The sequence below is a fragment of the Centropristis striata genome, chromosome 11, assembly GCF_030273125.1.
Source record: "Centropristis striata isolate RG_2023a ecotype Rhode Island chromosome 11, C.striata_1.0, whole genome shotgun sequence".
Taxonomy (NCBI): Eukaryota; Metazoa; Chordata; class Actinopteri; order Perciformes; family Serranidae; genus Centropristis; species Centropristis striata.
Window position 1 is genome coordinate 27,779,419 of NC_081527.1, and position 27,062 is coordinate 27,806,480.

At 38.3% G+C, this 27,062-nt stretch overlaps 2 protein-coding genes across 4 annotated transcripts in view; both read left to right on the forward strand.

The window, feature by feature from the left end:
• The window catches only part of LOC131980073 (receptor-type tyrosine-protein phosphatase N2-like), a 314,375-nt gene that overhangs the window by 38,399 nt on the left and 248,914 nt on the right, over window positions 1–27,062 (forward strand). For all 3 annotated transcript variants that reach the window (XM_059344220.1, XM_059344221.1, XM_059344222.1), the window contains exon 3: window positions 15,115–15,228. In XM_059344220.1, the coding sequence (XP_059200203.1) occupies window positions 15,115–15,228 (114 nt within the window). The remainder of the gene's footprint in view (window positions 1–15,114; window positions 15,229–27,062) is intronic.
• On the forward strand, window positions 15,239–18,793 carry LOC131980074 (tripartite motif-containing protein 16-like). The gene has a single exon (XM_059344223.1). It carries the CDS (start codon window positions 16,209–16,211, stop codon window positions 17,886–17,888), a length of 1,680 nt encoding a protein of 559 aa, XP_059200206.1. The 5' UTR covers window positions 15,239–16,208; the 3' UTR covers window positions 17,889–18,793.

Here is a 27,062-nt window from a genome sequence, read left to right on the forward strand (position 1 = left end):
TACTTGATGTTCACAACGCTTTCAACAAGCTGGGGAAAGGCGACCACGCCCTCTTAGGAGACAGAAATCGTTAATAATTTCACACCAGTGGAGCAGTTTGTAATGCGTCATCTTGTTGTAATAGAAGATCTTTGGTGATAATAATAAGCAGAGCAACAAGTGAGGAGGAGGACGTGTCAACAAAACAACAAAACATATGATTATTTTGTGAAGACTGTCACCAGGTGCACCTTTAAACCCATCAATTATAAACCTTTCCATAATCCTGAGTCTCTATAAACAGAACTTTATTGAAGTAAATGATGAATAAGTCACATCTTTATGAAAATAATGTAATTCTGAGCGTCCAGCAACAGCCGTTATTGAGCGCAGACAGATTGTTGTGTACAGAAGCAGGGTGCTCTGGTTCCTCTATGATTAGCTGCAAGGGACAAAAAGCCACTCGATGGGAGTCACCATGGCAACAGGCGTTAGAGGAGAGGCGAGGAGCGGGGCTGGAACGACCCATCTGCGCCCTGCTGCACGCCGTCTGCTGAACGCTGCAACAGGCGACATGTCACAGCGGCCCGTGGCAAGGCCAGTTCGGGCTGATCAAATATCTCACCAGAAATCTGCACAAAGTCGAAATGTGATGATCAATCTGCGTGTTGTTGATCTGAAAGTGTCACCACTTCACTCACTGTCACTTTAAATCTGCCTGCTCAGTGTTTAATTTCAGCAGATTTTACTGGAAAAATACATTTCTGGTGAACATGAAGTGATGTTTTTAACATGAGACGGTTTGTTGTAAAAATCCTGAGGTGAATTAGCATGAGGTGATATAATACTTCTTTACTTCCAGCCTCTCCTGTCCTCTCCTCTCTGCTCTGTGTAAACAGATTTTCAGTGAATATTTGTCACGTGACCGTTGGTCTCAGCAGAATCAATCATGACTTCACAGTGTCTCTGAGGAGCAGAATTTAATGTTTTTAACAGGATCTGGTTAGTGCAAACGCTTTATTTTTGGACATCTTTTAAATGACTCATGTAGAATAAAGTGTTTCTGACAGCAATATCACTAATTTAAGCTTTGTTTTGGTCACTTTTTTCTAATTAAAAATGATCCATTCAAGGACTGTCAGAAAGTAAAAATTTCAAGGATAATGCCTGTTTTCACAGTTTCTTTCTACAGTAAATGCTGTGTGTTTAGCGATCTTTTGAATTTAACATTTCAATGGTTGTGTTCAGAGGGTTAAAGGATAATGCGGTGGATATTCTATATTTCATGGAAACACCAGAATAGAGCAGAATAGAGCCCAACAAAAGCAGTATGTCCTTCCTGTTTGAGCAACGTTTGCTATAGAGTGACTGATCTGTTTCAGAAATTGTTCACTTACAACTTTTTTTTGTACGGTAAAGTAATTTTTCCTCTTGACAAGAATGATTTATTCCTATTTGTAGTATGATGCTATTACTGCGTTGCCGATTTCTCACCTTAGAAACATGTTTTAGTGACTTTTTATCTGTAATTTGAGAAGATTGTGATCACTGCTGCTCTGATCGATTGAAGGTCTGTTAAGAGGCTTTCACTGTGTGCTTCTAGGTTAAATGTGATGTGCAAACTGATCAGAACAAAAACTGTTGGATGAGGAAGTTTCTTGCTCTCACATCACTAATTGGAGCTGTGGTCAGGACTGAGAGTGAACGCCGCTGTGTGCCTGTCTGATTAGACTAATTGGCAGCTGTGAGGAGTGTTATTGATCAGAAGTGAGGGGTTTGATGGTCCTTTCAGGGGAAATTCCTGTATTTATATTCCTGTGTAATGAAGCTACTTTGAAGCCACACTCTTGTGAAAGATACTTGAGACTGCAATCAAACAACAAAAATAACAAGAAGCTATAATTCATGATAATATAAAAAGCAGCAGAATGAGGAGCCAAAGTTAAACAAAGTGTGGACATCTCCAGATTTACTGTAGTCTTCTTTAAGATAGTTCCAGATCACTGCCACATCTCATTAGTGTGTGTGTGTGTGTGTGTGTGTGTGTGTGTGTGTGTGTGTGTGTGTGTGTGTGTGTGTGATTAGTCTGCCATCTGCTGAGTCATTTCCTCACTGGATTTTAGTTTTGGAACAAAAAATTGGCTGAGGAAATTTATAAAAAGAAAAACTTGAAAGTTGTTGTACCAATGCATTTTTTGGTGTTTTTTTTTTAACTTTGAATTCACAATATTAATAATTATTAAATTGTAAGTTTGTTGTTTTTCCTTAAATATTAGATTGTCAGATCAACATTTCTTTTGATACTAAGCAGATAATTCACCAAAATTTTTTCTCCTTTTTTTACCTTAATCTGAGTCAGTCTTTTTCAATTAAAGCATACAAGGGTCGTAGTAAAGTGCCCTCAACAGCGTGCAGATCTCCACCAGGCGCTGAGAATTTCCTGCATTGCTCTGATTAATCCAAACTCTGCTCAGAAAACAGTCATTTTAAAGTTGTTTGCTTGTCTTCTTACAGAGACACCTGGCAAAGCATAAACTCAGACTTTTTACATATCGGCATCATGTCGTAGTTATTTCTGCATCATTTTGAGCTCTCATTGCAATCAAATCACAGCAAAATCAGTTTATTATGAGTTACTGATAATGATAGTAACATACTGGCAGTCCTTCAGACTCACCGAGCTGTGTGCACTTCTGGATGTTGGTGTTTGATGATGGTGTTTGGTTTTCTGACGTATCTGAGACTGCCACAACAGCAATAGAGGGCAGCCACATGGAAAAGCCAAAATGAAAAGCAAGAGGTTCCTTGGTGGATATGTGCTTCATAGGCCAAAATGTGGCACAACAGACCTTTACTATTTAACTGAAACAGTGACCCCTACAGGTCGGAGGAGTGAGGATCCAGCAATCAGTGACAATATTAAACAGTCACTAAAACAGGCTTATTAACCCCCTGGAGTCCATATATTTATTGAAAATACACATGTTGTATTTACAGTAATAACTTTAGTTGTATATGATTTGTAGACAAGCTGAGAAAGCCAATTGAAAGTGCAATCATAGGGGTTTTCACAATGTCTCATTTATGTTTCTAGACCATTTTTAAAATTTGAATTTTCTTTCTACAATGAAAACTATTACTATTTTTAATTTGTATGCAAATAGACTGTTTTGCATTTTTATTATTTATTATTTTTTCTGCTGTTTTTGTGTGTATAAATGGTATAAAAAAATATTTAAAAAAAGGTAAATTTCCGAAGACACCTGTGTCTTTTGTTTGTATTTTGGGAGCCATGCATGTGATGTAAGGACAGACTGAAATATGCTAAACAGAGACAGAAATTAATACATAGGAAGTTCACAAATTTGAACCAAAATCTCCTGGACTTCAGAGGTTTAAAAAAATATTAATAACTGCAACCATGAGTGGTTCTTGAGCAGACAATCAGAAATGTAAATAAAAATATTAGGCTGATCCAGTAGCATGAGAAATTAGCTGCAGACAGACTGACAGACAGATACTAGAGGTGGGGGGAAAATCGATACAGCATAGTATTGCGATATTTTGCGTGGCAATATTATATCATTTAATGCCTGTCAATTATCGATATTTGCAGGCTGACTCTTAGGAATACACTGGAGATACTGTCTTATATGAAACTAGAAGATCTAAGGAATCTATAGGCACCATGTGCATCAGGATATTGTGTCGAAATAATGCTGCAAAGTTAGGCTTTTTTTATGTTTCATTCAAAAAAATTCAGAGCAGGGAAGCTTGTTGTTTTTGAAAGTTTGATAAAATGCTGCAGTTGTTGTCGTCCAAACATGTTTAATATCAGTTGAGTTCAGTTTGACTGAATACTTTGTTGGTCAGTCTGTGGGTTTGACTCTCGTGGAGAAATAAAAAGACTGAAGTGAGATGAATACACTGAGAATTTTCTCTTATTTGACAAAACAATTCTTGATTTAATTTAATAATGTGGACACAAAATGCAGTTAAACAGTTAAATCGCAATATATTGTATCCCATTACTTACCATATCGCAAAATTCTTAATATTGCAATAATATCCAGTATTGGGAAAAATTCGTATCGTGGGGCCTCTGCTGATTCACACCTCTGACAGATTGTTGTACGATCTCTCAAATGTACGTCGCTTTGGATAAAAGCGTCTGCTAAATGACATTGTAGATCAGGGATGGGCAACTGGAGGCCCGGGGGCCGCATACAGCCCTTACCCTCACTTGAAGTGGCCACCAGTCCAACTCCATGCATTTGAGCATGAAATCTTAAAAGTGCAGTGTAAAAATGCACAAAATTACTTTTTGCAATTAATGTTGGTCTGCTGTTCTTACACTGAAATAAATAAATAAATCACAGTAAGTGGTTGTTTTTTATTCTTTCAAACCTTTTGTATTCCTATTAATACTGTTATACATGCATTTACACTGAAAAAATATTTAAAATTGCAGTTTCATCATATCTGTTTAAGTAAATGAAAGTGCTAATGAAAAATTGTGGCCCCCTCCAGCATTTAGGTTGCCCATCCCTGTTGTAGATTGTACACATGCACAAATGCGACCATCACCTGGTGCAGATAATGAACTACCATATCACAAATAATAATGCTTCTGTCACCCTTCTAGCTCTAGTGCCACTAACTGGCTTCCAACAGTGGGTACTTCATGCACATGCAGCAGCTTGTGCAGCTAATCATCCTTGAGCACTGGGAGCACAATTAAAACCACGAGAGCCGAAGCCAGTTCCTGACATGTATGAAGGAAAACCTTTTTACTTTCCAGTCAGTGGAAGCGGCCTTGGCTCTGCCAAGCGATGCCAGATGTCATTGATCTTGTGGGAGTGCAGTCTGTGAGGGATGATGGACTTGTGCCGGTCCCCAGAGGCAATAGATCCATTAAGATGTCTTAATCCAGTTCATTAGGCAGGACTCCGTTTGCTGCTTTCAGTGCAAACCAGACACACACACAACAACACAGTGTCCAAGAGGAACTCAAACTGAAGTTTTCTCTGCCTTTAATCAACTCAACCACAAAGGAATAAGAACATTGACACACTGTCCTCATGACACTAATATGTGTAACCGGTGGAGGCTACTCTGCGTTGTGTGAATTGACGCTTAGACCAGATTTCCTGTTGGAAGCGATCTCTGTTTATTCTGACAGCTGACAGATACAATAAACAAAAACAATCCCCAGTCAGTTTTTGCCCTCAACTTCAGCTCCTCTCCCATTAACAGTGACAAAAAGGGGTAACATCTCAAATGAACAAAACATACCTGACAGATACAGTAAACAAAAACAATCTCCAGTCAGTCCTGCCCTCAACTTCAGCTCCTACGCAAATGTACAAAAGTGTATTATAGAACATTTAAACATAACGGTCAATTTAAGATTAACGAACATACACAGGAAAAAAATGCAGCTTACCTCTCCCATTAACAGTGACAAAAGGGGAGAGGTAAGCACGAGGACCCAATATATATACAGTAGAAGGACACACAAAATGACGTGGATTACAGGAGCTTAATGAAAACACAAGCACAAGCAGACTAAAGAGGATAACATGTCAGGTAAGAACATTATATACAGATTTTGGGTAATTATAAAACAAGAAATCACAACTAAATATTTACTATCCTATTTGCAATATTTCTGTGCAATTAGCCTTGTTACATATACATATATATATATATATATATATATATATATATTGAAGTGCAGATTATCGATGATTAGCATTGTGAAAAATAACAAAATAGTAATGTATTATAACTAAACTACACAATTTCTAGTTTCAATCAAGTATAGATAGAAGCTTTACTAATAACAAAAACATTGCAAGGAGATTCAGAGAGCAACATGTGACGAGTGCAGCATTGTGAACATCTGACATCTCTGCTGTACGTCACAATGGCTGTTTTAAACATGTTATTAATGCTGTTAAGTGGTAGGGTTTAGCCCCAAAGCCACTTCCTTAAAGTTAGAAACCAAACCACTATCTTGCAGTTAGGGGAAAAGAACAAGATTATCCTTAACCCTTTATCAGGCAAAGAACCATAGTTGGTAACTTGAGCCAATCAGTAAATCACACAAGATTCAAGCATTCCTTTATTGTCATTGTATTAAAATAGTATACAACTAAATTTGCGTGTGCTTCTCATATGTAAGGTGCTTTTATAAGACATTCAGACATTATGCATATGTAATAAGTAGTCTAAAAAGATAAATAGTTTAAAGGTAAAAAATAAAGTGGTGATGGATGCAAATGATGTATTATTGTCTATTTAGGGTTGCTGTGGGAAAGAGACTATAATAATAATAATAAAAATAATACTAAAAAGTCTTGCAATATCCTCCAATATCACTTCAGGGGTTGATATTTTCAATTTCCAGGTGTGCCCTAAAAAGGGTTAAAAACACTTTAAAAAATACTCCTCTGTACATAACTACCATCCACAGGACACAAACAGTGGTCTCCTGAAAAATCAGGGGTTTGACTTGCTGCAAAAGGGCCTTCTTCAGAAGCCCCATAGTACATAAAACATTTAACAGTGCCCTCTTTGTTGCCCTTTTAGTAGAGAAAACTTGATGAAGCGTCTTGAGGGTGGCCTTAAAATAAAGACGATGCGATACAACGCTGTAAAGGCTGACCTACATGCTAGAAAACTCTGTGAGCTGGTGTGTCACCGCATGCAGCTGGTACACTGCAAAAAGTGTGTCTAAAAACAAGATAAAAACACTAAATCTGAGGGAAATTATCTTTTCTCAGTTCTTAAATTAAGATTATTAAACCTAGAAATAAGCATGTTCTCTTAAAACAAGATAAATTAAAGCTGCAAGCAGCGATGAACTGGCCCGAGCAGAGTGCACTGCAAATTATTTGTTTCTTACCATGATAAAAAAAAACCTTTAGATTTAGAAGTGTTACATAATACATCTTGTTTTAAGAGTTAATTTCTTATTTTAAGTGTGCTTATTTCTAGATTTAATCATCTTAATTTAAGAAATTTAAGTGAAATTATCTGTCCATGCAGCAACATAATTTCCCTCAGATTTAGTATTTTTATCTTGTTTTTAGACACACCTTTTATCATCATTCTGCCAGTCCACCACTGATCAACACACAGCATTCAGATGAACTAATCTGTCAAGTAAGGCCTGGATTCTGGACCAAATGTTGCTCAAATTTAAAACTTTTAAACCCCAATTGAAAGAATGACCAAAGTCAAGAACAGGGGGATCGCAAGTCCACACAGCAGAGATTCAAGTGGAAGATAAAAATACCAAATATTAATAATACAGTCTGTTAAATGGTGCTGTTTCTGTCTCATTGCCTGCACGCCAACAGGACTACCAGGAGGTTATTTTAGGTTCACAAATAGTGTGCAGAGCCATGCAGAAAAAAGGAACATTTTGGCACCAAACACAGGCGGAAAAAAAGAAAAGAAAACATGCTCAGAAAAATGTATTTTCATATGTAAGCGGTGGCATTTGAGAGCAACATCTGGTCAGCGCTGCCGGTCCATCTCCTCCATCTCTGCACCCTGTGCTTCTGAGAACAGCCCTCAGTCTGCTCTAATCTGCACCATAAATCACACGGAGACATGTCTGGCTCTGAATTACCGCCCTCTGGTAGTGAACTGGCATAAATTGCAGAGTCTTAAGATATGCATGAGTATAATTATGAGAGATAATTCAAGATGTTCCTTCTGGGAGACAGAGAAACGGTGTTCTCTCAGATCAGAGCTGCAGAAGAAAGACGGCCTGTGGTGCAGCAGGATCTTGTTTTTTTTTTTCTGTACTTTGTCGCAGTTCCAATTTGGGTTGCTCATGTGTATCATTTTTTCATTGATAAGTCATCATCATTTGCATTGTACTTTAAGGCACCAGGTAAATCTGTTAGATTGCTTCATGGCATAAAATAAGAAAAGAAAGTTGTTCTGCTGAATCTGAGCCAGAGGTTTTAGAGTTTCACATTAAGAGACATTTAACGGCATGATCTAGGTTTTAAAGCTCCAGCTTTGTCTCCTACTGGAAAAAATCTATGTTTTTTAGCAAATAGTTTGCTGTCAAAGTGGAAAATAATACATCAACCTTATTAAGTGGATCAGGTTTCGGTTGGATGTGGGTGATCCACAATTACAGCAAAAGACTAAAAGAGACACAGAATGACTACAAATAACTTTTGTTGTCGTCTTGCCTCTCCTTGTGGTAGTGTTGGGCAATATGAACTAATAGTATTATCAGGGTCTTTTTCACCTCTTGGACAGTGACGGTGATATATCACGGTATTAGGTTTTTTGGGGGGTAAGTTTTGTGAGGAGTAGCCCTGCCTGTCACTTTATGTCAGGGATGGGCAACTGGAGGCCCGGGGGCCGCATACGGTCCTCACCCTCACTTGAAGTGGCCCTCAGTACAACTACATGCATTTCAGAATGAAATCTTAAAAGTGCAGTGTAAAAATGCACAAAATTACTTCTTGCAATTAATGTTGTTCTGCTGTTCTTGCACAAATAAAAAATAAATCACAGTCAGTGGTTATTTTGTATTTGCTTCAAACCTTTTGTATTCATATTTATACTGTTATACATGCATTTGAACATGAAATATGTTAAGTTACTGCACTGTAAACATATTTAATATTGCAGTTTCATCATATCTGGTTAAGTGCATGATCCTATATGTGGCCCTGTGGTAGGGTCCCTGGAAAATTGTGGCCCCCTCCAGCATTTAAGTTGCCCATCGTTGCTTTATATAAAAAAAGTTAACATTTGGATAATATATTAGGTAAATGGTGTATCCTTGTCCAGCAGAGACATGGGAGATATATTTTTAACTGATATTTTTTAACTTTTACTTCAGTAAGTTTTGAATGCAGGACTTTTACTTGCAGTGGAGTATTTCCACAGTGGTACGGACACAGTGGACATTTTAAAAAGGGTTTGAATAGTGTAATTTACCAATAGCGATGTGCAGTCTGTGTCCACAACAACTACCGGTTTGTCACGGTGATGACTGTTTTGCTAAATCCATGTCATGATGCAACATCACACCAGTGATAGCTATGACACCAGTGTCCCGCCCACCACTACTCTGCTATTTAATTGACTTTTCAACAAGACATGATACATGAAAATCTTTCCAATAGGTGAATGCAGGTACACTGATATTTAATTTGGGGAAAAGTAGAGCACTGGTATCCAAAAGGAAAAACTTCAGATCGGTGCAGTGTAAACCATAGAAAGTGACCGTAATGGAATGAGACACTTCTTACTGTAACTCTTTTTAAGCACTGTTATCTTATTTAATGAAATTATAAATGTCCCTCTGGCTACACAGAGGTTTGCTGTTTTTGTTTGTCTTTTGTAACTGCTGCCTGTTGTAGAAGAAATGTCCTGGCTCTGTTCTCTGGGATGTGCAAAGGTTCACAGTAGCCTTTCAGGAATAAAAAAGGACATGTACATAGAAACTATAGATGAAGAAATAAAAGGTACTCCAGCTCTTTTTGTCGAATTTCTCTCCTTTAATCATCTCATTTTTTACTCTGATGTTTTTGAGCTGCTTGGTTCCTGCCACAGCCTGTAAACATACAAAACTTTCTAATCCAACAGTTTTCTAGACTAGATATTAGATCCTAAATATGATGCAACATTGAATATATATTTTTTTAATGACTGTCTTAGATTTACATTCATACAGGTAGTTGCACAGTCCTTCTGTACGGAGCGAGTTTCATGACAAACCCAATACAGCGCTGCACGTGTTTAGTGATCCTTGGCCACTTCAACTCCCCACTAATGGGTTTGGGATGAAACTTAATGTGGTGAACTCTCTAATTGAACGTGCAAACTAAGTGGAAGTGGGGACGGAGAGAGAGTAGGGGCTAGTTTGTAAAAGGCCAAGAGTTTTTTTCCGGGTCACTGTAATTCAGGCCGGGTCTTATAACCACCACCCCATGGCCATTTGAGGAGTTAAAGCTTTAAAATGTTGAGCTTTGGCTTCAAAATTCAACCATGTTGGTTCCTGCTTCATATTGTCTTGTTTCCTATCAGAACAAATAGGACCTGGAGTTGACACGGTTTCAGTTTATCGCTCAGGGCGCTTCAGCAGGATGCAACACAAGGAGTGCTGTAAAGAAACTGCCACATTTATAACATCTGTGTCAGAATAATCCAATTTTAATCTTGGCCTTAAAACTGTAGAGATGGGTGTAATTATGAGGGATGATTGGGATGTAGTTCCTGGAAGCACTAGAGCTGTAAGTGCATTAAGCCAAGTGAAGAAGGGGAAATGTTATGATGATCTTTTTTTTATGTCTGTGAGGCTTTAGAGAACAAATGAATACACTTGTCTCTTGTTTCCACACTGTGCTTCTTTGTATTTAATGTGAAAAGATTTATTTGCAAACAAAAAAATAAGGAAACAATATAACAATATGAAGTTTTGCGCTGGTGATGTAATGGGAGAGCCATTTTTTTTTAAACATATTAAAGTAGTTCAAAGTTGCTTTTAACTGTTGTATAATGAGGTGTTTTATCATATCATGGCCAGATGGCATGATTTGACCAAGCCATTTGTTTTTTTTTTCACATGTAATTTGGTCAGCAACAAAATAGTTTCAGGCAAGCATAAAACTTATTTAAAAAGTTTGTAATTTCCCAGTTTAATCTCCAGTGTTTCAGTTTGCAAACATCCAGCCTTTCACTCTTTCCTGTCTTCCTCACTTCTCTCAATCTTCCTCATTCACCAGCAGTACATCTGACTCCTCTGTCTCATCGTAAACAACAGAAATGCACTGAGTGAAACATTTGAGAGTAATTACAGCAGTGCAGACCAGCCGTTGGTCATCCTGCTGCCTGTTAAATGGAGCCTGCAGTTTGATTGAGATGGCCAAAGTGACGCAGAGGCTATTTATAGACAAGATACCCGAATTACCATTTAAAAGTGCCGTTATGCAACATGCACACCCTCCCACGTACATGCACACTCATACATGCAGATATGCAGTGAGACCAGAACCATACAAACAGCACAGATGTGTTCACACACGTTTGTTACTTTTAGCAAATGTTGCATCCTTCACACATAAATAATTCATTTTACAGCATTAGGATCACAAGAAGTACAGAAACACTTGAACCAAGTCAGCCCACTCTCTGAGAAGTTCTGTTAATTATATACAACTAATTTTCAGCAAAATCAATGCATTTTGAAGGAAACATAATGAGGTTTTTATGAACATAATGAGGAAATTTTTGTATATTTATTGCATACATATATATTGATATGTAACATATCTGTCATCTCAAAAATGTTATAAATAAAACAGAATAGATGCAGAACTTCACCTGTTGTAACCAAAACATGTTTTATTGCAAATTAAATAAACTTCTGATGAAAAATTAATGATTGCAGTTAAAAAATTTTTTGTTTGCAAATCAAAAAATTTTGTCAACATCCACTGTTGGGAGCGTGCTTTCAACTATCAGCGTAGGTCCCACACACGAGATTTAACTCAGCGGCAAGAAAAACTCGATTTTTAAACAAAAGTTTTTGGACAACTGCAAATGTATTTTACTTACAACAAAGCATTTTTTGATTGCAGTGTTGATAGGTTTGCTTAGTAAAGTATCCAATCTTTCATTGATGATGATGATTTGAACTTGATTGAGCTGGATTATGTTTAGGCTGTGGCAGCACTTGGTTAAGGTTAGGGAACGATTGTGGTCTTGAAGCACAACATACAATGTATTCATTTACATTACATTAGAATCTCAATCTTTGCCAAACCTTAACCAAAGTGCTCCTGCTGCCTGTGAGGCCCAAATGCATGTACCTTATTTCCTCAATTTAAAGCCAGGCCCCTATTAATGACCAGCCTCATTTAGTAACCGGGTGTAAAAACAATTTTTAGTAAATAAAAGCCTGCCTCTTTTATAAGCCGGGTGTCTTACCGGTGTTATGTCAAAGTCTGTTCCCCCGTCGATATGTGTCCCCCTTACCTTAACCTGCACCAACCTGACCCCTGACCCCAACCAGTCCTCCTTTAAGTTGTTAACATGAGCCCAAGTTTACCTTAACTCCAACCGTGGAGGTGATGCTACAGAGCACACCATTCAGGAAACATCATTTGACGGAGTAACAGATTTCAACACAACAGCTGTATTTTGAAGTTTGGCCACGAGTTAGTACTGTAGGTAAATATGGTTGTTTCTCCCGCTGTCCTAGTCATTCTCTGTAAAGTCGAGCCGTTTACGCACGTTCTTCTGGGTTTTTTAGTAGTTTAGACATTTTAAATCCTGCTTAAAATGAACATTTAGCGTGCTGTTCATTGTTTGTTTACATCCGAGTACTTCCAATATGGCTGACATCCGGGTAACTCGCTACAATGCGGTGTGCAAAACACTCTAAAAAGTGCCGGTCAGAGCTGCTCTGATTTTCTTTTTTTAATAAAAGCCTCCTTCAAATAATAGCCTGCCCCTTTTATTACCCGGGTCCCAAACTGATTTTTTATTGATAGAAGACCCGGCGACTATTAGAGGAAATACGGTATGAGGCTTCACTTGAAAGATAGCATCTAGTTTCTGCCATTGTGTTTAGCATATGGCTAAAACAAGAGGGAAACTACATCAGTTAAAACAAAAAAGTCTAACTCTCTAGGTTTAGGAGGTTAAATATAATATCTTTGCACAGTTTTCAATTGAATATTTGTCACAAATTATTAGCAAATTATCACATTCTGTGTTATTTAGACAACATCCCAACTTTATAGGGAATCAGGTTCGTATTAATTTAATTTCAAAGAGGTTGGCTAATTAATACTTGAGACCCTCAACAATAATCAGAGTACTTGTCCCATTATAAATCTGCTTCTTTTTCATGATTACTGAGGGAAACATGCTTCTGAGAGAAGTGAAGTGGTTGAATGAAGACATGCTGTGTGATGGTAAAACGTCATATTTCTTGGGTAGACGTGTCTAAATCATTTTATCGTTTCATTTAAATAAAATGGGATAATATACATGGAGAAAAAAACAATTACTGACACTGTGAAATGTAAAGAGAAAGCTGGGTTATCTTGGTATCTCATTCTTGTCTTGGAGAAACAAAACAAAAGAGAAATGTGTTGCTTTGTGATACAGCAACTTTTCAGAGTTTCAATCTCTCTACTGCTACTGTAGATCGATAAATGCTGCCACTGCCACGAAAACAACTCCAGGTATCGATCGAGCTGTCTGAGACTGCAGGCAGATGTGATGGGAATTCTACTGTTAGGTGGATGTTCCCTTCACAATAAAAGGTTGTAAAAAAGGTCTGGAGAATGTTTGTTCAGCTGTCGACTTTGACCCTGCTCAGATTTTACTACAATAAGGTTTCTGCACCACGTGCTTGTTTATTCTTTACAGTGTATATGGAGCAGCTAGAGGTTAGCGCTGCTACATTTTATTTCTGTTCATATCTCTGTCTTTGACTCATCTTTTCTCCACCCACGGCTTCATTTTCTGAGGCAGCCTCCTGCCAGCCTCTCCAGCTCATAATAACACTGCCCACTGTGTGGCTTTTTAGACGGAAGAATGACTGAGTGAGAAAGTCACACTCTGTGTCATGAGATCTATGTTTAGTAATGAAATGAATAAATGAGTCCAAAGAGGAGAGTCAGAGCTGCCTGGAGCTAGGAAATTGTCCTGTTTCGTTCAGTCTTGAAAATTAAAGTTTTCAATGAAAATATGGTCACTAAACTGTAATGAAATAATTCAACAAAAACTTGAAAAATGTATGTTCACTTATAAAACCTTACCCTGATGACAAAAAGTCTTGCCCAAAAGGTGTATTTAGATTGAAGTGTATAGAAAATACGAGTAATATTAAATCACAAAAAGAAGAACAATTTCTCCCAAAGGCTTATTTAAACTATTTAGTTATTTAGGTGACCAAAAACATGATTAAGCAAGCCTCATCTGCAGATTGTATGTTGTTTTCCTTCATATCTATATATATATATATATATATATATATATATCAACAACTCATAGGTCCTTTTCTTACAATGGAGAGCAAGTTTTTTTTTTTACAGTGCCAGCCTGATCTCCTAAAAAGTAAATTTCCATGCAACAAAACTGCATTGTTAATTATGTTTTGGTGAAACATATTTCCTCCTGAATTATGTTTCTTTGTGACACACCACAAATATATTTCTAATCAATGTCAGTATGCAAGTCAGGGTGGATGATGGCTTGATTGTTTGAAACCAGAAGTCCATGTTGACTTATTTTGATTTGGTAGCATAAGTTATGTAACAAATATGCTTATTTCAACCCAAACCATGATCTTTCCTAAACCTAACCAAGTAGTTTTATTGCTTAAAACAAACTAAGTACTAAAGTTACAATAGACATCTTTAATTATGTGTTAAAAATACACTTCAACACATAATTGCAAGTTTCATTTTACAGGAATGCAATTATTTAGTAGAAAGAGTTGACAGCAGTGGAAGCTTATTACAATAATGGTAACATAAACTTATACTTAAGTAAACAGCTTTAAGAAAACACAGTTCCAGTCCAAAATCTGCTTTTATTCTAAACCACAAGGCTTTTGCCTCGGACATCAGCTAAAACAATGAAAATACTTTTCCTCCACTAACATAGAGGTTAACATGGCTTGGTATTAGTTGATATAATATATAAATCTGCATATCATTGTTCACCAGAGTTCAACTTTATACAAACAGTTTGTGCTGATTCACTTTTCTATAAAGAACCAGACGTCATGACAGCGACTCCATTCAGATTAAATACTTTCAGTGCAAATGTTTGCTCACAGTAATGCTGGTGTAATTGTACAGCAGTAGTGTGTGGCTGTTAGTCAATATATTACGATGAACTCCAGCTTTCTCTGACCTGAAACAGGTGGTTATATTACCTACAACTATGCAACAAAGATAAACTCCTGACTCATAGTTGTATCAACATTAAAATCAATTGAGTCTGCTGGGAAAAACATGAAAGGTTGATCATGTTCTGCATAATAGAGGTCGTCAGTGACCTCACTGTAGGATGCAAAATATAAAAGCGAGTTAGATTCTTTAATTAAAGTGTCTGTTTGTGTGTTGACAGATGGGATGTTTGGGAGGTGTCACCCTGTTCCGGTGAAGGAGGTTTACACCTACGATGTCTCCCCGTCTGTAGTGCAACGCTTCAGGACGCTGCTGGAGAAGCTCTCCAACAGAGGTACACACACACACACACACACACACACACACACACACACACAGTAGTCATATTTCCATCAACACATTTCTCTGAGCATTTGAAGTTTAATGAGAACACCAAAATTAGATAAAACTTTTGAAAATGGCATAAAAACAGTTGTTGCTCGCTTGAGGTGGTTTTTGCCTTTTTAGGAAAACTAGTTAATGCACTAAACAGGAGATGGAAACACTTTTTCTGTTGGGAGGTAGAGAACATTTAACTCACATGACTGATCAGATGTTCCTGCGAGAAACCCAAAAGAAAAAGAAGAAGAAGAAGAAGAAAAAGAAGAAAAGAAGAATTTGTTTCCGCCACCAGCGTCTTCTCTCCATTTTCTCTTGGCCAAAGGAAAAAATACATGACACTGGCATCTGCTGAACAAAGTACATTTATGCAGCTTTGTTTATTTGCTCTAAACCAGCTTGACTTCACCCAAAAAGCAGTTTCTGTCTCTGCAAAGTCATGGTTGTGAGAGAGGGTGCATTAAATGGTGCATGAAAAGTCACATAACACAGAACCCGACAAAGTGTTTGCAACCATGTTAATTGTAATTTCCTGAACGAAGTCACTTGCGAAAAGTGTGCTGAAAGGGCTAAATAAGTCGGCGAGAGAGCCCTCTAACATTTTGTGTTTGATCACCATGAGACACAGAAACTTACTGGAAAAGTCTGTGAATCAGTCTCTGATGGACTTTGGAACAGTGTGATACTCTGTGGTCACATTGCATGATAACCCCTCCCTCTTCTTGCAACACTGCTATTTCTTTGAGCAAGAGGTGTTCACACAGAGGCATGTACTGGTGACAATGCACAGTATCCTCTTGCTCAATCTGCTCCTCTTCCTGGAATGAATCATAGCTTGATAACTCCTCCCTTCTCGTCCTGCTCTCAAACACAGCAAGCGCCACTCCCTACATCTATTTCCTTCACAAGTGAAACTCGTCGTCTCTGACAGGTGAAATGGCGCAGAAAGGAGTTCAGCTGGACTGTGAAACCTTCTCTTGTTCCATCTGTCTGGATCTACTGAAGGATCCGGTAACTATTCCCTGTGGACACAGCTACTGTATGAACTGTATTAAATCACACTGGGATGGAGAGGACGAGAAGGAGATCTACAGCTGTCCTCAGTGCAGGAAGACCTTCATACCGAGGCCTGTCCTGGTGAAAAACACCATGTTAGCAGATTTAGTGGAGGAGCTAAAGAAGAGCGGACTCCCCGCTGCTCCTGCTGATCACTGCTATGCTGGACCTGATGATGTGGCCTGTGATGTCTGCAGCGGGAGAAAACTGAAAGCCACCAAGTCCTGTCTCATCTGTCTGGTGTCTTACTGTGATGAACACCTCCAGCCTCATTATGAATCCTCTGCCTTTAAAAAACACAAGCTGGTGGAGCCCTCCAAGAAGCTGCAGGAGAACATCTGCTCTCAGCATGATGAGGTGATGAAGATGTTCTGCCGGACTGATCAGCAGTCTGTCTGTTATCTCTGCTCTGTGGATCAACATAAAGACCACGATACGGTGTCAGCTGCAGCAGAAAGGACTGAGAGGCAGAAAGAGCTGGAGGTGAGTCGACTAAACATCCAGCAGAGAATCCAGGAGAGACAGAAAGATGTGAAGCTGCTTCAACAGGAGCTGGAAGCTATCAATCACTCTGCTGATAAAACAGTGGAGGACAGTGAGAAGATGTTCACTGAGCTGATCCGTCTGATGGAGAAAAGAAGCTCTGAGCTGAAGCAGCAGGTCAGATCCCAGCAGGAAACTGAAGTGAGACGAGTCAAAGAGCTTCAGGAGAAGCTGCAGCAGGAGATCACTGAGCTGAAGAGGAAAGAGGTTGAGCTCAAGAGGCTCTCAGACACAGAAGATCACAACCAGTTTCTACAAAACTACTCCTCACTGTCACAACTCAGTGAATCCACAGAATTACCCAGCACCAATATGCATCCTCTGCAGTACTTTGAGGATGTGACAGCAGCTGTGTCACAAGTCAAAGACAAACTACAGGACGTCCTGAGTGAGAAATGGCCAAAGATTTTACGGACAGTGACTGAAGTGGATGCTTTACTGTCACAACAACTGAGGACCAGAGAGGAATTCTTACAGTTTGCATGTCAAATCACACTGGATCCAAGTACGGCTCACCCATGGATGATATTATCTGAGGAGAACCGGAAAGTAACAAATATGAGAAGACATAAGTTCTTTCTTCAGTCCTCAGCTAGATTTGATAACGTATATCAGGTCATGAGTGAAGAGAGTCTGACTGGGCGTTGTTACTGGGAGGTGAAATTGGATGGACCAGTCACAATCTCTGTTGCATACAAGGATATGATGAGATCAGGGCCCCATGGGGAATGTTCATTTGGACTCAATGACAAGTCTTGGGCATTATACTGGAATTGGGGTTGGGGTTATAGATTCTTCCACAACAATGTGTCTACTTCAATTCCAGGTGAAATGTCTAACAAGGTGAGTGTAGGAGTGTTCCTGGATCACAAGGCAGGTATTCTGTCCTATTACGACATAGGTGAAACCATGACTCTCCTCCACAGAGTCCAGACCACATTCACTCAGCCTCTCTATGCTGGACTTGGCCTTCATTATCCTGAAGGAGACAACGCCACATTGTGTGACCTGCAATAGACAGGATTTCTTTTAAAGGGTTGGGTTCTTAATAATCATAATAATCTCTTCTGTTGTCAATCTGGAGTTTAGCCAAGTGGACATTTCTCAACAACAGAAACACACTCTATGGTGAACTGTAGTGTAATTTATACCTCTTGTGTTTTATACACATATTCTGATGTTGTGATATTTGCTGTAAAATTAGCTGTAACATTTTGTCCTAACATAAATAAAATTAATTATGTGAATGTTTTCAAGTACATTAAACTATAGGGATTGGAGTACACTATCTTAATCAATATAAAAGAGGAGGAATTAGGTTTTTTGTGTGTGTAGGTGAAGGGAGCATGTACATTTATATGGAATAAATAGGATTTAGCAAATGGACGTCTGAAGTATAAATAAAATGATTTGGCAGAACGAACAAGGCTTTTTTATGTTAAATATTTGTATTAAAATCTAAAACTAAAAACTAAAATATGCAGGAGAACAAACGCAGAGGACTTCCCTTTGAAACACAAGTGCTGCTTTTTATTTAACTATAAGAATTAAGAAAATGTGAAATCTGTTCTTTTAAAAATGAAATGCCCATTAAATTACTTTAAGGTTACAAATTCAAGTAGCTTTTTTGCAGTTTATTTTTGAATTGTTGTTCAGTGCTTTTTAATGCTATCTTTTATTCCTTATATTCACCTAAACATAAATCATCTCTGTTAAGTTCTGTGGGCTTAAACACCATTTGGCTGCAAAGCATGTGTAATAGGTCACAAGTTTAAAGAGAGTAAGTGTGCCAGTGATATGTTGTATTACGTCTGCAACAACCTTTGCCTACCTGAGTGCTGTTCACCTCTTATTGCACAACACTACCTACAGTATTGATGGTAATAAAACCATAATTTATCCCTGCAAAAGGCTGAACTAGGAAGATGAGAAAAAATAAGATAACATTGTTGTGCAACAGTTTCCAAGAGGGAAAAGTGCAAATAAAAAGAGTGTTATAGAAGCCTGGGACACAATAGGGTGTAAATATGATACAATGCCAAAATCCAGTTAACATTATAGATCATGAAAATAGAAACATGTTAGGGTTAGAAGGCTTAACCCGATTGAGCATCAAGACTTGAATAAATGTCAAATATTATTTTATATAATATTTCTAATCCATGTGAAAATGATTAATGATGTTGGTCACGTCTCCTGGTGTAAGAAGCTGCAGTTATTGTGTTCTACCACTAGATGGAGGCAGACACATGTAAAACAGCCCACTGGGCCTCTGGGAGCATTTCATGCACTTTCATCATGCAGCTTTGCTTTGAATGGCAGGACATGAAAACACAGCCTGCTGCTCTCCAGAGTTTCAGCTCTTCGTGGCTGCAGCCGCTGACGAGAGAGTCGTGTCAAAAAAGTACAACACTTATTTTGTGAGGAGTTTTCTCTCTTGCCTTCTTTTTCTCTCCACCATCTTTCTTTTGACTTTGATTCGGTGCCCTTCCTCCCCCTTCCCCCTTCTACCAAAGGAAAAAAAACACAACAACAAAACTGCTACTCCGGTTTAATTCGCCGAATCGGCGCTCGGTGGGAGAGCTGGAGAAATATTCAGATTTCACAGAGAGGCGAGGAGTTTGGAGGCATTTGTCAGGCGCTCTGAAGTGAAATGAATTATGCAAATGAGATGTTTGGCCCCGGCTGTCTGCAGAAGCCATTAGGGAGGACAAAACTCTAAAGACACTGAAGCATCTGCATTTCAGGCCCTGCCAGTCCACTGAAAAGATAACAGTTTGCTCTCTTCTTATCTTTTTCTATTATAAACACACACATGAACATATTTTCTCACTTTTTTCTTTCTTTCTTGCCTTCTTTTCTTTCATCAGTTTGGAAATGCACCTATTGGCTTCCTTGCTGAAACATACGGGAAGATTGGTCTCCCTCTCCACAATGTTTGCACGTTCATTGTAAAGCTAGCTATTTACGGTTTATATGCTCAGCTAACACAACTTCTTCTTCTGCAGTGAGTCTGACGTGACAAAAGCGAATACGTTTTTAGTAAAAAAGTTGAACTATAAGTATAAAGTGTAAATAGCAGGACTGTCACAAGTGTTAATGCAGAATCTAAAACTACATTTCGGAAATTGTGAATTAAAGCCTAGTAGTTTCCTAGCAGCCCAGCTTCAAATTTCTTCATCCAATAATCCGTTCAAACCCAAAGATGACATGAAACAGGAAATATGTGTCTTTTATTCTTCTTAAAGCAGATGTTTGATATTTATGCTTTATAAATAACTCACTGGTCAGCCTCCATTCAGTGCTATTTGCCCAGTCCGGTCACAACTGCAATTTTACTAAAAATGTTATTTTTCATGTCGAGATTTAACATGAAAAAACATGTATCAATGCGTCAAAAATCTGATTGGGGACATTCTGCATAATGACTATTTTTTTTACTTTTTTTGTACAAATTTTGAATGCAGGACTTTTTTACTTTTAGTGGAGTTAATTCACAGTGTGGTATTAGTACTTTTACCTAAGTAAGGGATTTGAATACTTTTTTTTTTTTTTTTTACCACTGGATCCATTACAAGATCTCCATCCATAAATTCTGTCTTTACAATAACAATAATAATGTTTCAAAAGGTGTTTCTAATATTTTGCCTATACATATGAGTGCCAGAATATATGAAACGCCTCTTCATTTTATGCAGTCCAGTTCAAAACTTCTGCATACTCCAACCTCTATAATGCAGACATAGTTAGATGAATAACTTTCTGACAAAATTATTATTATTGTAAAGGCAGAATCTATGGATGGAGATATTGTATTGGATCGCATTAGATTATACAAGTGTACCTAATGATATGGCCGCTGGGAGTACTTTTAGAGATCTCCACATGTTCCCTGATTTTAGCAATAAAAATAAATAGGATAAGTGGTTACAGACAATTAATAAATGGATTGTGACCAGGAAAAAAATGACCCCAAGCTGTAATAAAGCAGAATAATCATATCTGTTGGCTCTCTTTCTAATGGCGAACATTTTTCAGACAGCTGTTGCTACGATTGCCTTCACCCTCCTCCGTTCGCTCGTCCGCCCACACACACAGGAACACACACATTAACGAGCACACTGGAGCTTCCTCCCACTCTCACAGCAAACTAAAGGCCCTGCAGACGTGAAGCCATTTGAAAAGTCAAGGTCAGAGCTGGTATCAGCCCACAGCGACGACTCGTCTCCTCAGATCGCACACAACACAGAAATCCTACTTGACCTCCCTGTTCCACCGCTGAGGCTCTTTAAAGCAGCGTTCTGTTGTTTTGTGATGTTATTATCAGGTGTCTCTGCAGCAACAATGACTGATCTACTCGAACTCTGCAGATAGTTTGGGTTTCTGAGATATTCACCTCAATCTCAATACAATAAAGGTGAATGGGATTTGGTTTCTCTTTCGGTTCTGGTTTATAATCCAGAGACCTTGATCACTTCAGTAGAAGGTAAGTCGTCGTATTATCCAGAGAAACCTCAGCAGATCATTTGACAAAACAATCTGAAATCAAGGTCCATTTACTTGCTTGTTATGACCTTTTGGAGCAGAGTTGTGTACTGACAGAGGTTGTAACCCCTGTCTCTGTTCAAAGGTTAGATATAATTGGCCACTTTGATCTTTCTCTGGTTGTCCACTGACTCCTGGTCGATAACCTCTGACCCTTTCCCAGTCGGTGCTGTGGCTCGTTCTGGTCTGGTGTTCTCAGGAAGCTGAGATCTCTGCTAAATTACCTTTTACTAGCAGATCACACACAGGAGTGAACTGAGTTTTGCTTAACTTACTTATTTTTTTAACTCTAACTATAAATACAACCTCATGCACCCATATACAACCATTATATCCTCATTTTTCACTTGTGAAGGGTGAAGGACTGAGCTGGGAGCCGAAAGGGGTCAAAAGTTGGGTCTTATTTCCCCAAAATAGAATAAAATAACAACTTACAAAACATGTACCACAGTTATGTGACTATTAAGAGGTCAACCAAACAGGTTTTTTATTCAATAAAGAGGTAAAACGAAGACAAACATGATCAGCTACACTGCAAATAAATACATGTGAGTGCCAGAATATTAGAACGCCTCTTAATATAATGCAGTCCAGTTCAACACTTCTGCATACTCCAACCTCTATAATAAAGATATAGTTAGATGAATAACTCTCTGACAGTGCCTATCAAAATTATTATTATTGTAAAGGCAGAATCTATGGATGGAGATATTGTATTGGATCGCATTAGATTATACAAGTGTACCTAATGATATGGCTGCTGGGAGTACTTTTAGAGATCTCCAAAGGCTTAAAAAAAATAACAACTTACAAAACATGTAACTCTGTTCTGTGACTATTAAGAGGTCAACCAAACAGAAACTTAATAAAAACATAAACTAATAAGCTGGAGGTTCTGGAAATTAGATTAGCATCAAGTGGTCTTGATAAATCAAGCATTTGATAAAAATGTCATCATTTTTTGCAAGTAATTACTCTATACACAAAAGAAAATAATGTTTATACACTTACTGTTTTACAATTGATTTCCATACTGTGTTTTGTATGAAAAGCTTTAAATTAATTATTTAAACAGCATTTGTATAGGACTAATTCTGGTGGAAATTATGATAAAAATTGAAAAATACAGCAGTCTACTTTACTTTTCATAGTACTACACTGTCTACTGTGTTTTTTCTACAGTAATGTTTTGACTACTATAATTTTGTCACAAGGACCGATTTTTATTGTAAATTATACAGCACTACTGTAAAAATCAAACACAGTGATGAACTGTGAATAATACAGTAAATAACTGTAGATTTCACAGCGATTATTTACAGTGTAGTGCTCCATTTCAATCAAACACAGAAAGCCAATACGAAGGAAAGACATAATACAATCGCCTGTCATCATTATTTTTGGAGTGGTCATGCTGTGGGCTGTTTCAGAGGACTAGTTAAAGTTTAGTTTAGCTTTGAAGGTGCCTCAGGAAATTTCATCTGCAGGAAGCTCGGCCTTCTCTCTCAGCTCTCTGAATGACACCGCAGTGAGAGCGGTCGCACCGAAGGTTCTGGAAATTAGATTAGCATCAAGTGGTCTTGATAAATCAAGCACCAAACTGATGAAAGCTGCGGCTGTTGTGTTTATGCTCACAGTTCTAATTACTGCGGCTCTTATTAAACTTGCCCGTTGGTAGTTTGTGGAGCACACATGCATAATTAAGTCAGAATTTTGAAAAGGTAGAAAAGAAAACAATCAAATGTGATGAGAGCTGAAGCTTTTACAACAGTTTTTTGAGTCTTTGTCAGGGCATGAACGCCTTGGATAAAAGTGTCAGCTTGACTCTAAATCAGACCTGGGCATTGGGCCGCCCGTGGGCCACATCAGGCCAGTTGGCTGTCCTTGTCCGGCCCGTGTGAGGTTACCCAGAAATTAGAAATCAATACAACCGCAGTGCTTTTATTTTGAAGGTGGTTTACGTATATCTGCCTGCATGCATACCCACCTGCAAAAAACCTCAGTATTGCTTTTAGCAAAGAGTTAATAAAAAAGTATTTTTTATACTTTATATCAGGGATGGGCAACTGGAGCATACGACATACGGCCCGCACCCTCACTTGAAGTGGCCCTCAGTACAACTACATGCATTTGAGCATGAAATCTTAGAAGTGCAGTCCAAAAATGCACAAAATTACTTCTTGCAATTAATGCTGGTCTGCTGTTCTTGCACTGATAAAAAAAGAAATTGCAGTAAGTGGTTATTTTGTATTTCCTTCAACCTTTTGTATTCCTATTTATACTGTTATACATGAATTTGAGCATGAAATATGTTAAGTTACTGCACAGTAAACATATTTAAAATTGCAGTTTCATCATATCTGGGTAAGTGCACGGTCCTATATGTGGCCCTGTGGTAGTGTTAATGAAAAATTGTGGCCCCCTCCAGCATTTAAGTTGCCCATGCCTGTTTTATATCAACTTTATATGGACTAGGCCGACACACTGGTTATTATTTACCGTTCGTTTTTCATTTAACCGGTCCACCTGTTATTTCCTGTCACTTTCTTTCAAAATTAAAGCACCCGTTTCACACTGGGTGGCACCTTTTCAAAATAAAAGCATCACAACATTGTAAAACACCTAGAAAATGTACAAACATGAAAATCAAGCTATATAACACAAAAACACCAATAGGAACCTTGCTAAAGGTCATTTACAGTTGTGTTTAAAATAAATTGAAAAGTGATATAGTGATTTGAGTATTTACTACTTTTTACTGCTATATTTGATTTACTCCACATTAACTTATCATAACATGTATTCCTATCAGTAGCAGCTCAAAACCAGATAATTTTCTGTAGTTTATAAAGCGATTAGATTAATATTGAGCAGAATTTAGTTCAGAGTTCTGGTCCGGCCCCCGCAACCTTCATGGTATTGGTCATGTGGCCCCTTGCGAAAATGAATTGCCCACCCCTGCTCTAAATGCATCTTCATCCATTCTGCAGCACAGCGTCTCATTTAGTCCGCTACTCAAAGTGGAAGCATCTCACTCTATCTCTGGACTGCAGCCGTCTGCCCACATTTCCGTGGTGGGTTCAGTCTGTGAAAAGCGTAGAGTCACTTTGAATATTCCTGGCAGGGGCCCCAACGTTTATTAACCTGTCGTGTCAGATGCCGTCTGTTCGCCCTCCGCTAACGCCCGTTTTCTCAGCCACCATGGCTGCCATTAAAGGCTCGGTTTTATGGCTCTTTGATGGCGAAAAGCTGGCCCGACACACTGTGCAGCTGTTAAAGAGAGGCTTGTGCCCGATTTTGTGGCAGTTGGGGTCGTAACTCATTTCGCAGGGGTCTAAACAAGTGTTAGCTGCTGGAGTGTTCAGTAACGACCGGAGCTGATTTAATTAGTGCAGAAGTGTAGATGCAGTTGTTAGAAAATGTGTAATTGTTGGTCGACCATGGAAAGTGTAATGACAGCGTCTCATTCAGGAGGACTCTATGAAGTGCTATCAAACCCCAAAACTAATACAGACTCACATTGACATTGTGCAGCGGAGGATGAGACAAAAATTGGATGAGAAAAGACATTAACTCAAATCTTCTTTTTAAAAATTATTTTATGGCTTTTTAAGATAGCACTAGTAGAGACAGATGACTCATCAAAAATGAGGAGCATTTCCAACTGATCTTAACCCTTAATAGGGCACTCATTGAAATACTTGAAAATTCCAAATTTCAACCCTACAGAATATTGGAGGATATTACATACTGCCAGAATACTAACTTACATTCTGTGGAATGTGTAAAAAACATACGGACCTGGGGGAGGGGGGTAATATTTTGAGAAAAAAGTTTACGAGATTAAAGTGCCAAATCTACGAGAGAAAAAATGTGCAGATTTTTGAGGTTTAAAGTGGTGAATCTGCGAGAAAAAAGTTGCTTTGTTCCCCACTTTTTCCTTGTAAATCTGCAACTTTTTTCATGCAGATTTGCCACTTTAAATCTCTTAAATCTGCAACTTTTTTCTTGTAGATTTGCCACTTTAATCTAGTAAATTTGCAACTTTTTTCTTGAAATATTACCTCATTTTGATATCCAGTGAAGTTACCGAATATAGTTCTTCGCCCGATAAAGGGTTAAACCCCCTCCAGTCAGTGTGATCAAATCAAATGACTTCTTCATGACGTAAAAACAAACTTCCTTCTTAAGTTCTGGCTCAAAACTCCATGCCAGTTTTTGTTTGTTGATGATCAGCCAAGTAAAAAGGGTCAAAGGTCAAATATATTTAGTATTAAAATATGCAAACAAGATATTATCCTCATTTTACCTCTTTCATGCTATATATACAACCTCTGTTCACATTTGCAACATTTTAAACATCATTCAGCATGAATCATTGAGCATGATTCTGTTTTGAAAGTAAAAATAACATCATTTTCAAATCCAATTTTATGTTTTTTTGTGTTCAAAAAATGGCTCCAGTAAATCAAAGAGAAATAAATAATTATCAGGTCATATAGGTGAGGTTTTGCTGAAAAAATGATACCAACATGGCATGATGAACATTCAAGTTGTTTATACAGACAGAATGAAAAGAATTCAAAAAATGGTTAAGATGGTTTAGATGTTTGGTTCACTGTTGCTGCTCTCATATTGATGTTTACAACAGCAAACAGCAGACAGAAACAGTTGGAGACTTGCTGCTGAACAATGTGGAGCATTTAGTAGCTATAGGGACGGATATTTCCCTAAAGGAGGCAGTTGAGACACAAAACAGAGCTAATAGACAGGGAATTGTGTGTGTGTGTGTGTGTGTGTGTGTGTGTGTGTCAGTGTAAACTTTGACTGAACTCAGAGCTCTATTTGTTTCTGTTATTTGTCTCCCCCCTCTCTCTCATTTTCCTTCTTTTCACTGACTTTTAAAGCCTTGGGATAAGCTTATATATTTTTGAAACATTTTCAACTCAATCAAAATATGTTTCTGCTTTAAGTCAATGCTCCTCCGGGCAAATTTGCATCTACTTGTGCTTTTACATTGGCTTTTTATATGCAAGACTCCACTTCTGAAATTCACTTTGCATTCAGGCTGAACTTAAGGGAGTTCTTTCCTCCCTGTGTTGTTGAATTTTCCAGTCTGACATTGTAGTTTGACTCCAGATCCTCCCAAAACAGTTGTGCAAACACACTTGCCTGCTGTGAAATTGTGTAATGTTGTAACTCCAGTTCTAGTGATTCAGGGCAAGCATTACATGCTCCTTTCAGTTAAGCTCAGAAATGAAGATTGCTTTTAATGCGTGCAGTTTTGTAACTTGATTTTAAAGCTCAAAATACCTGTTGCTACATGTCTTTACCTTTTAAAAACTTGGCTTAACAGCTGACTGCGGTGGTGTTCTGGTCCTCCGCGCTGGACCCACATCTTGCAGCATCACATCTGGAGCTGCAGTCTGTATTACTCGAATCTTTCATGGACGTCATCGCTCATCTGCCAAATGCCTCGGTTCATGTTGTGCTTTGCGCGCCGCGGCCATATTTCCGGTAACATTTCGTTCCGCTACCCCATCTGGTGCTGGCGCCTGCTCCTCTGTTCGGATGCCAAAAAGCTGTGTTTGGATGCATGTTAAGCATAAGAAACAGACGTGAGTGCCCAAGCAGCTCATCAAACTT

Excerpts from the sequence above, each read along its gene's own strand:
- LOC131980074 (XM_059344223.1), top strand. The coding sequence starts at position 16,209 with ATGGCGCAGAAAGGAGTTCAGCTGGACTGTGAAACCTTCTCTTGTTCC.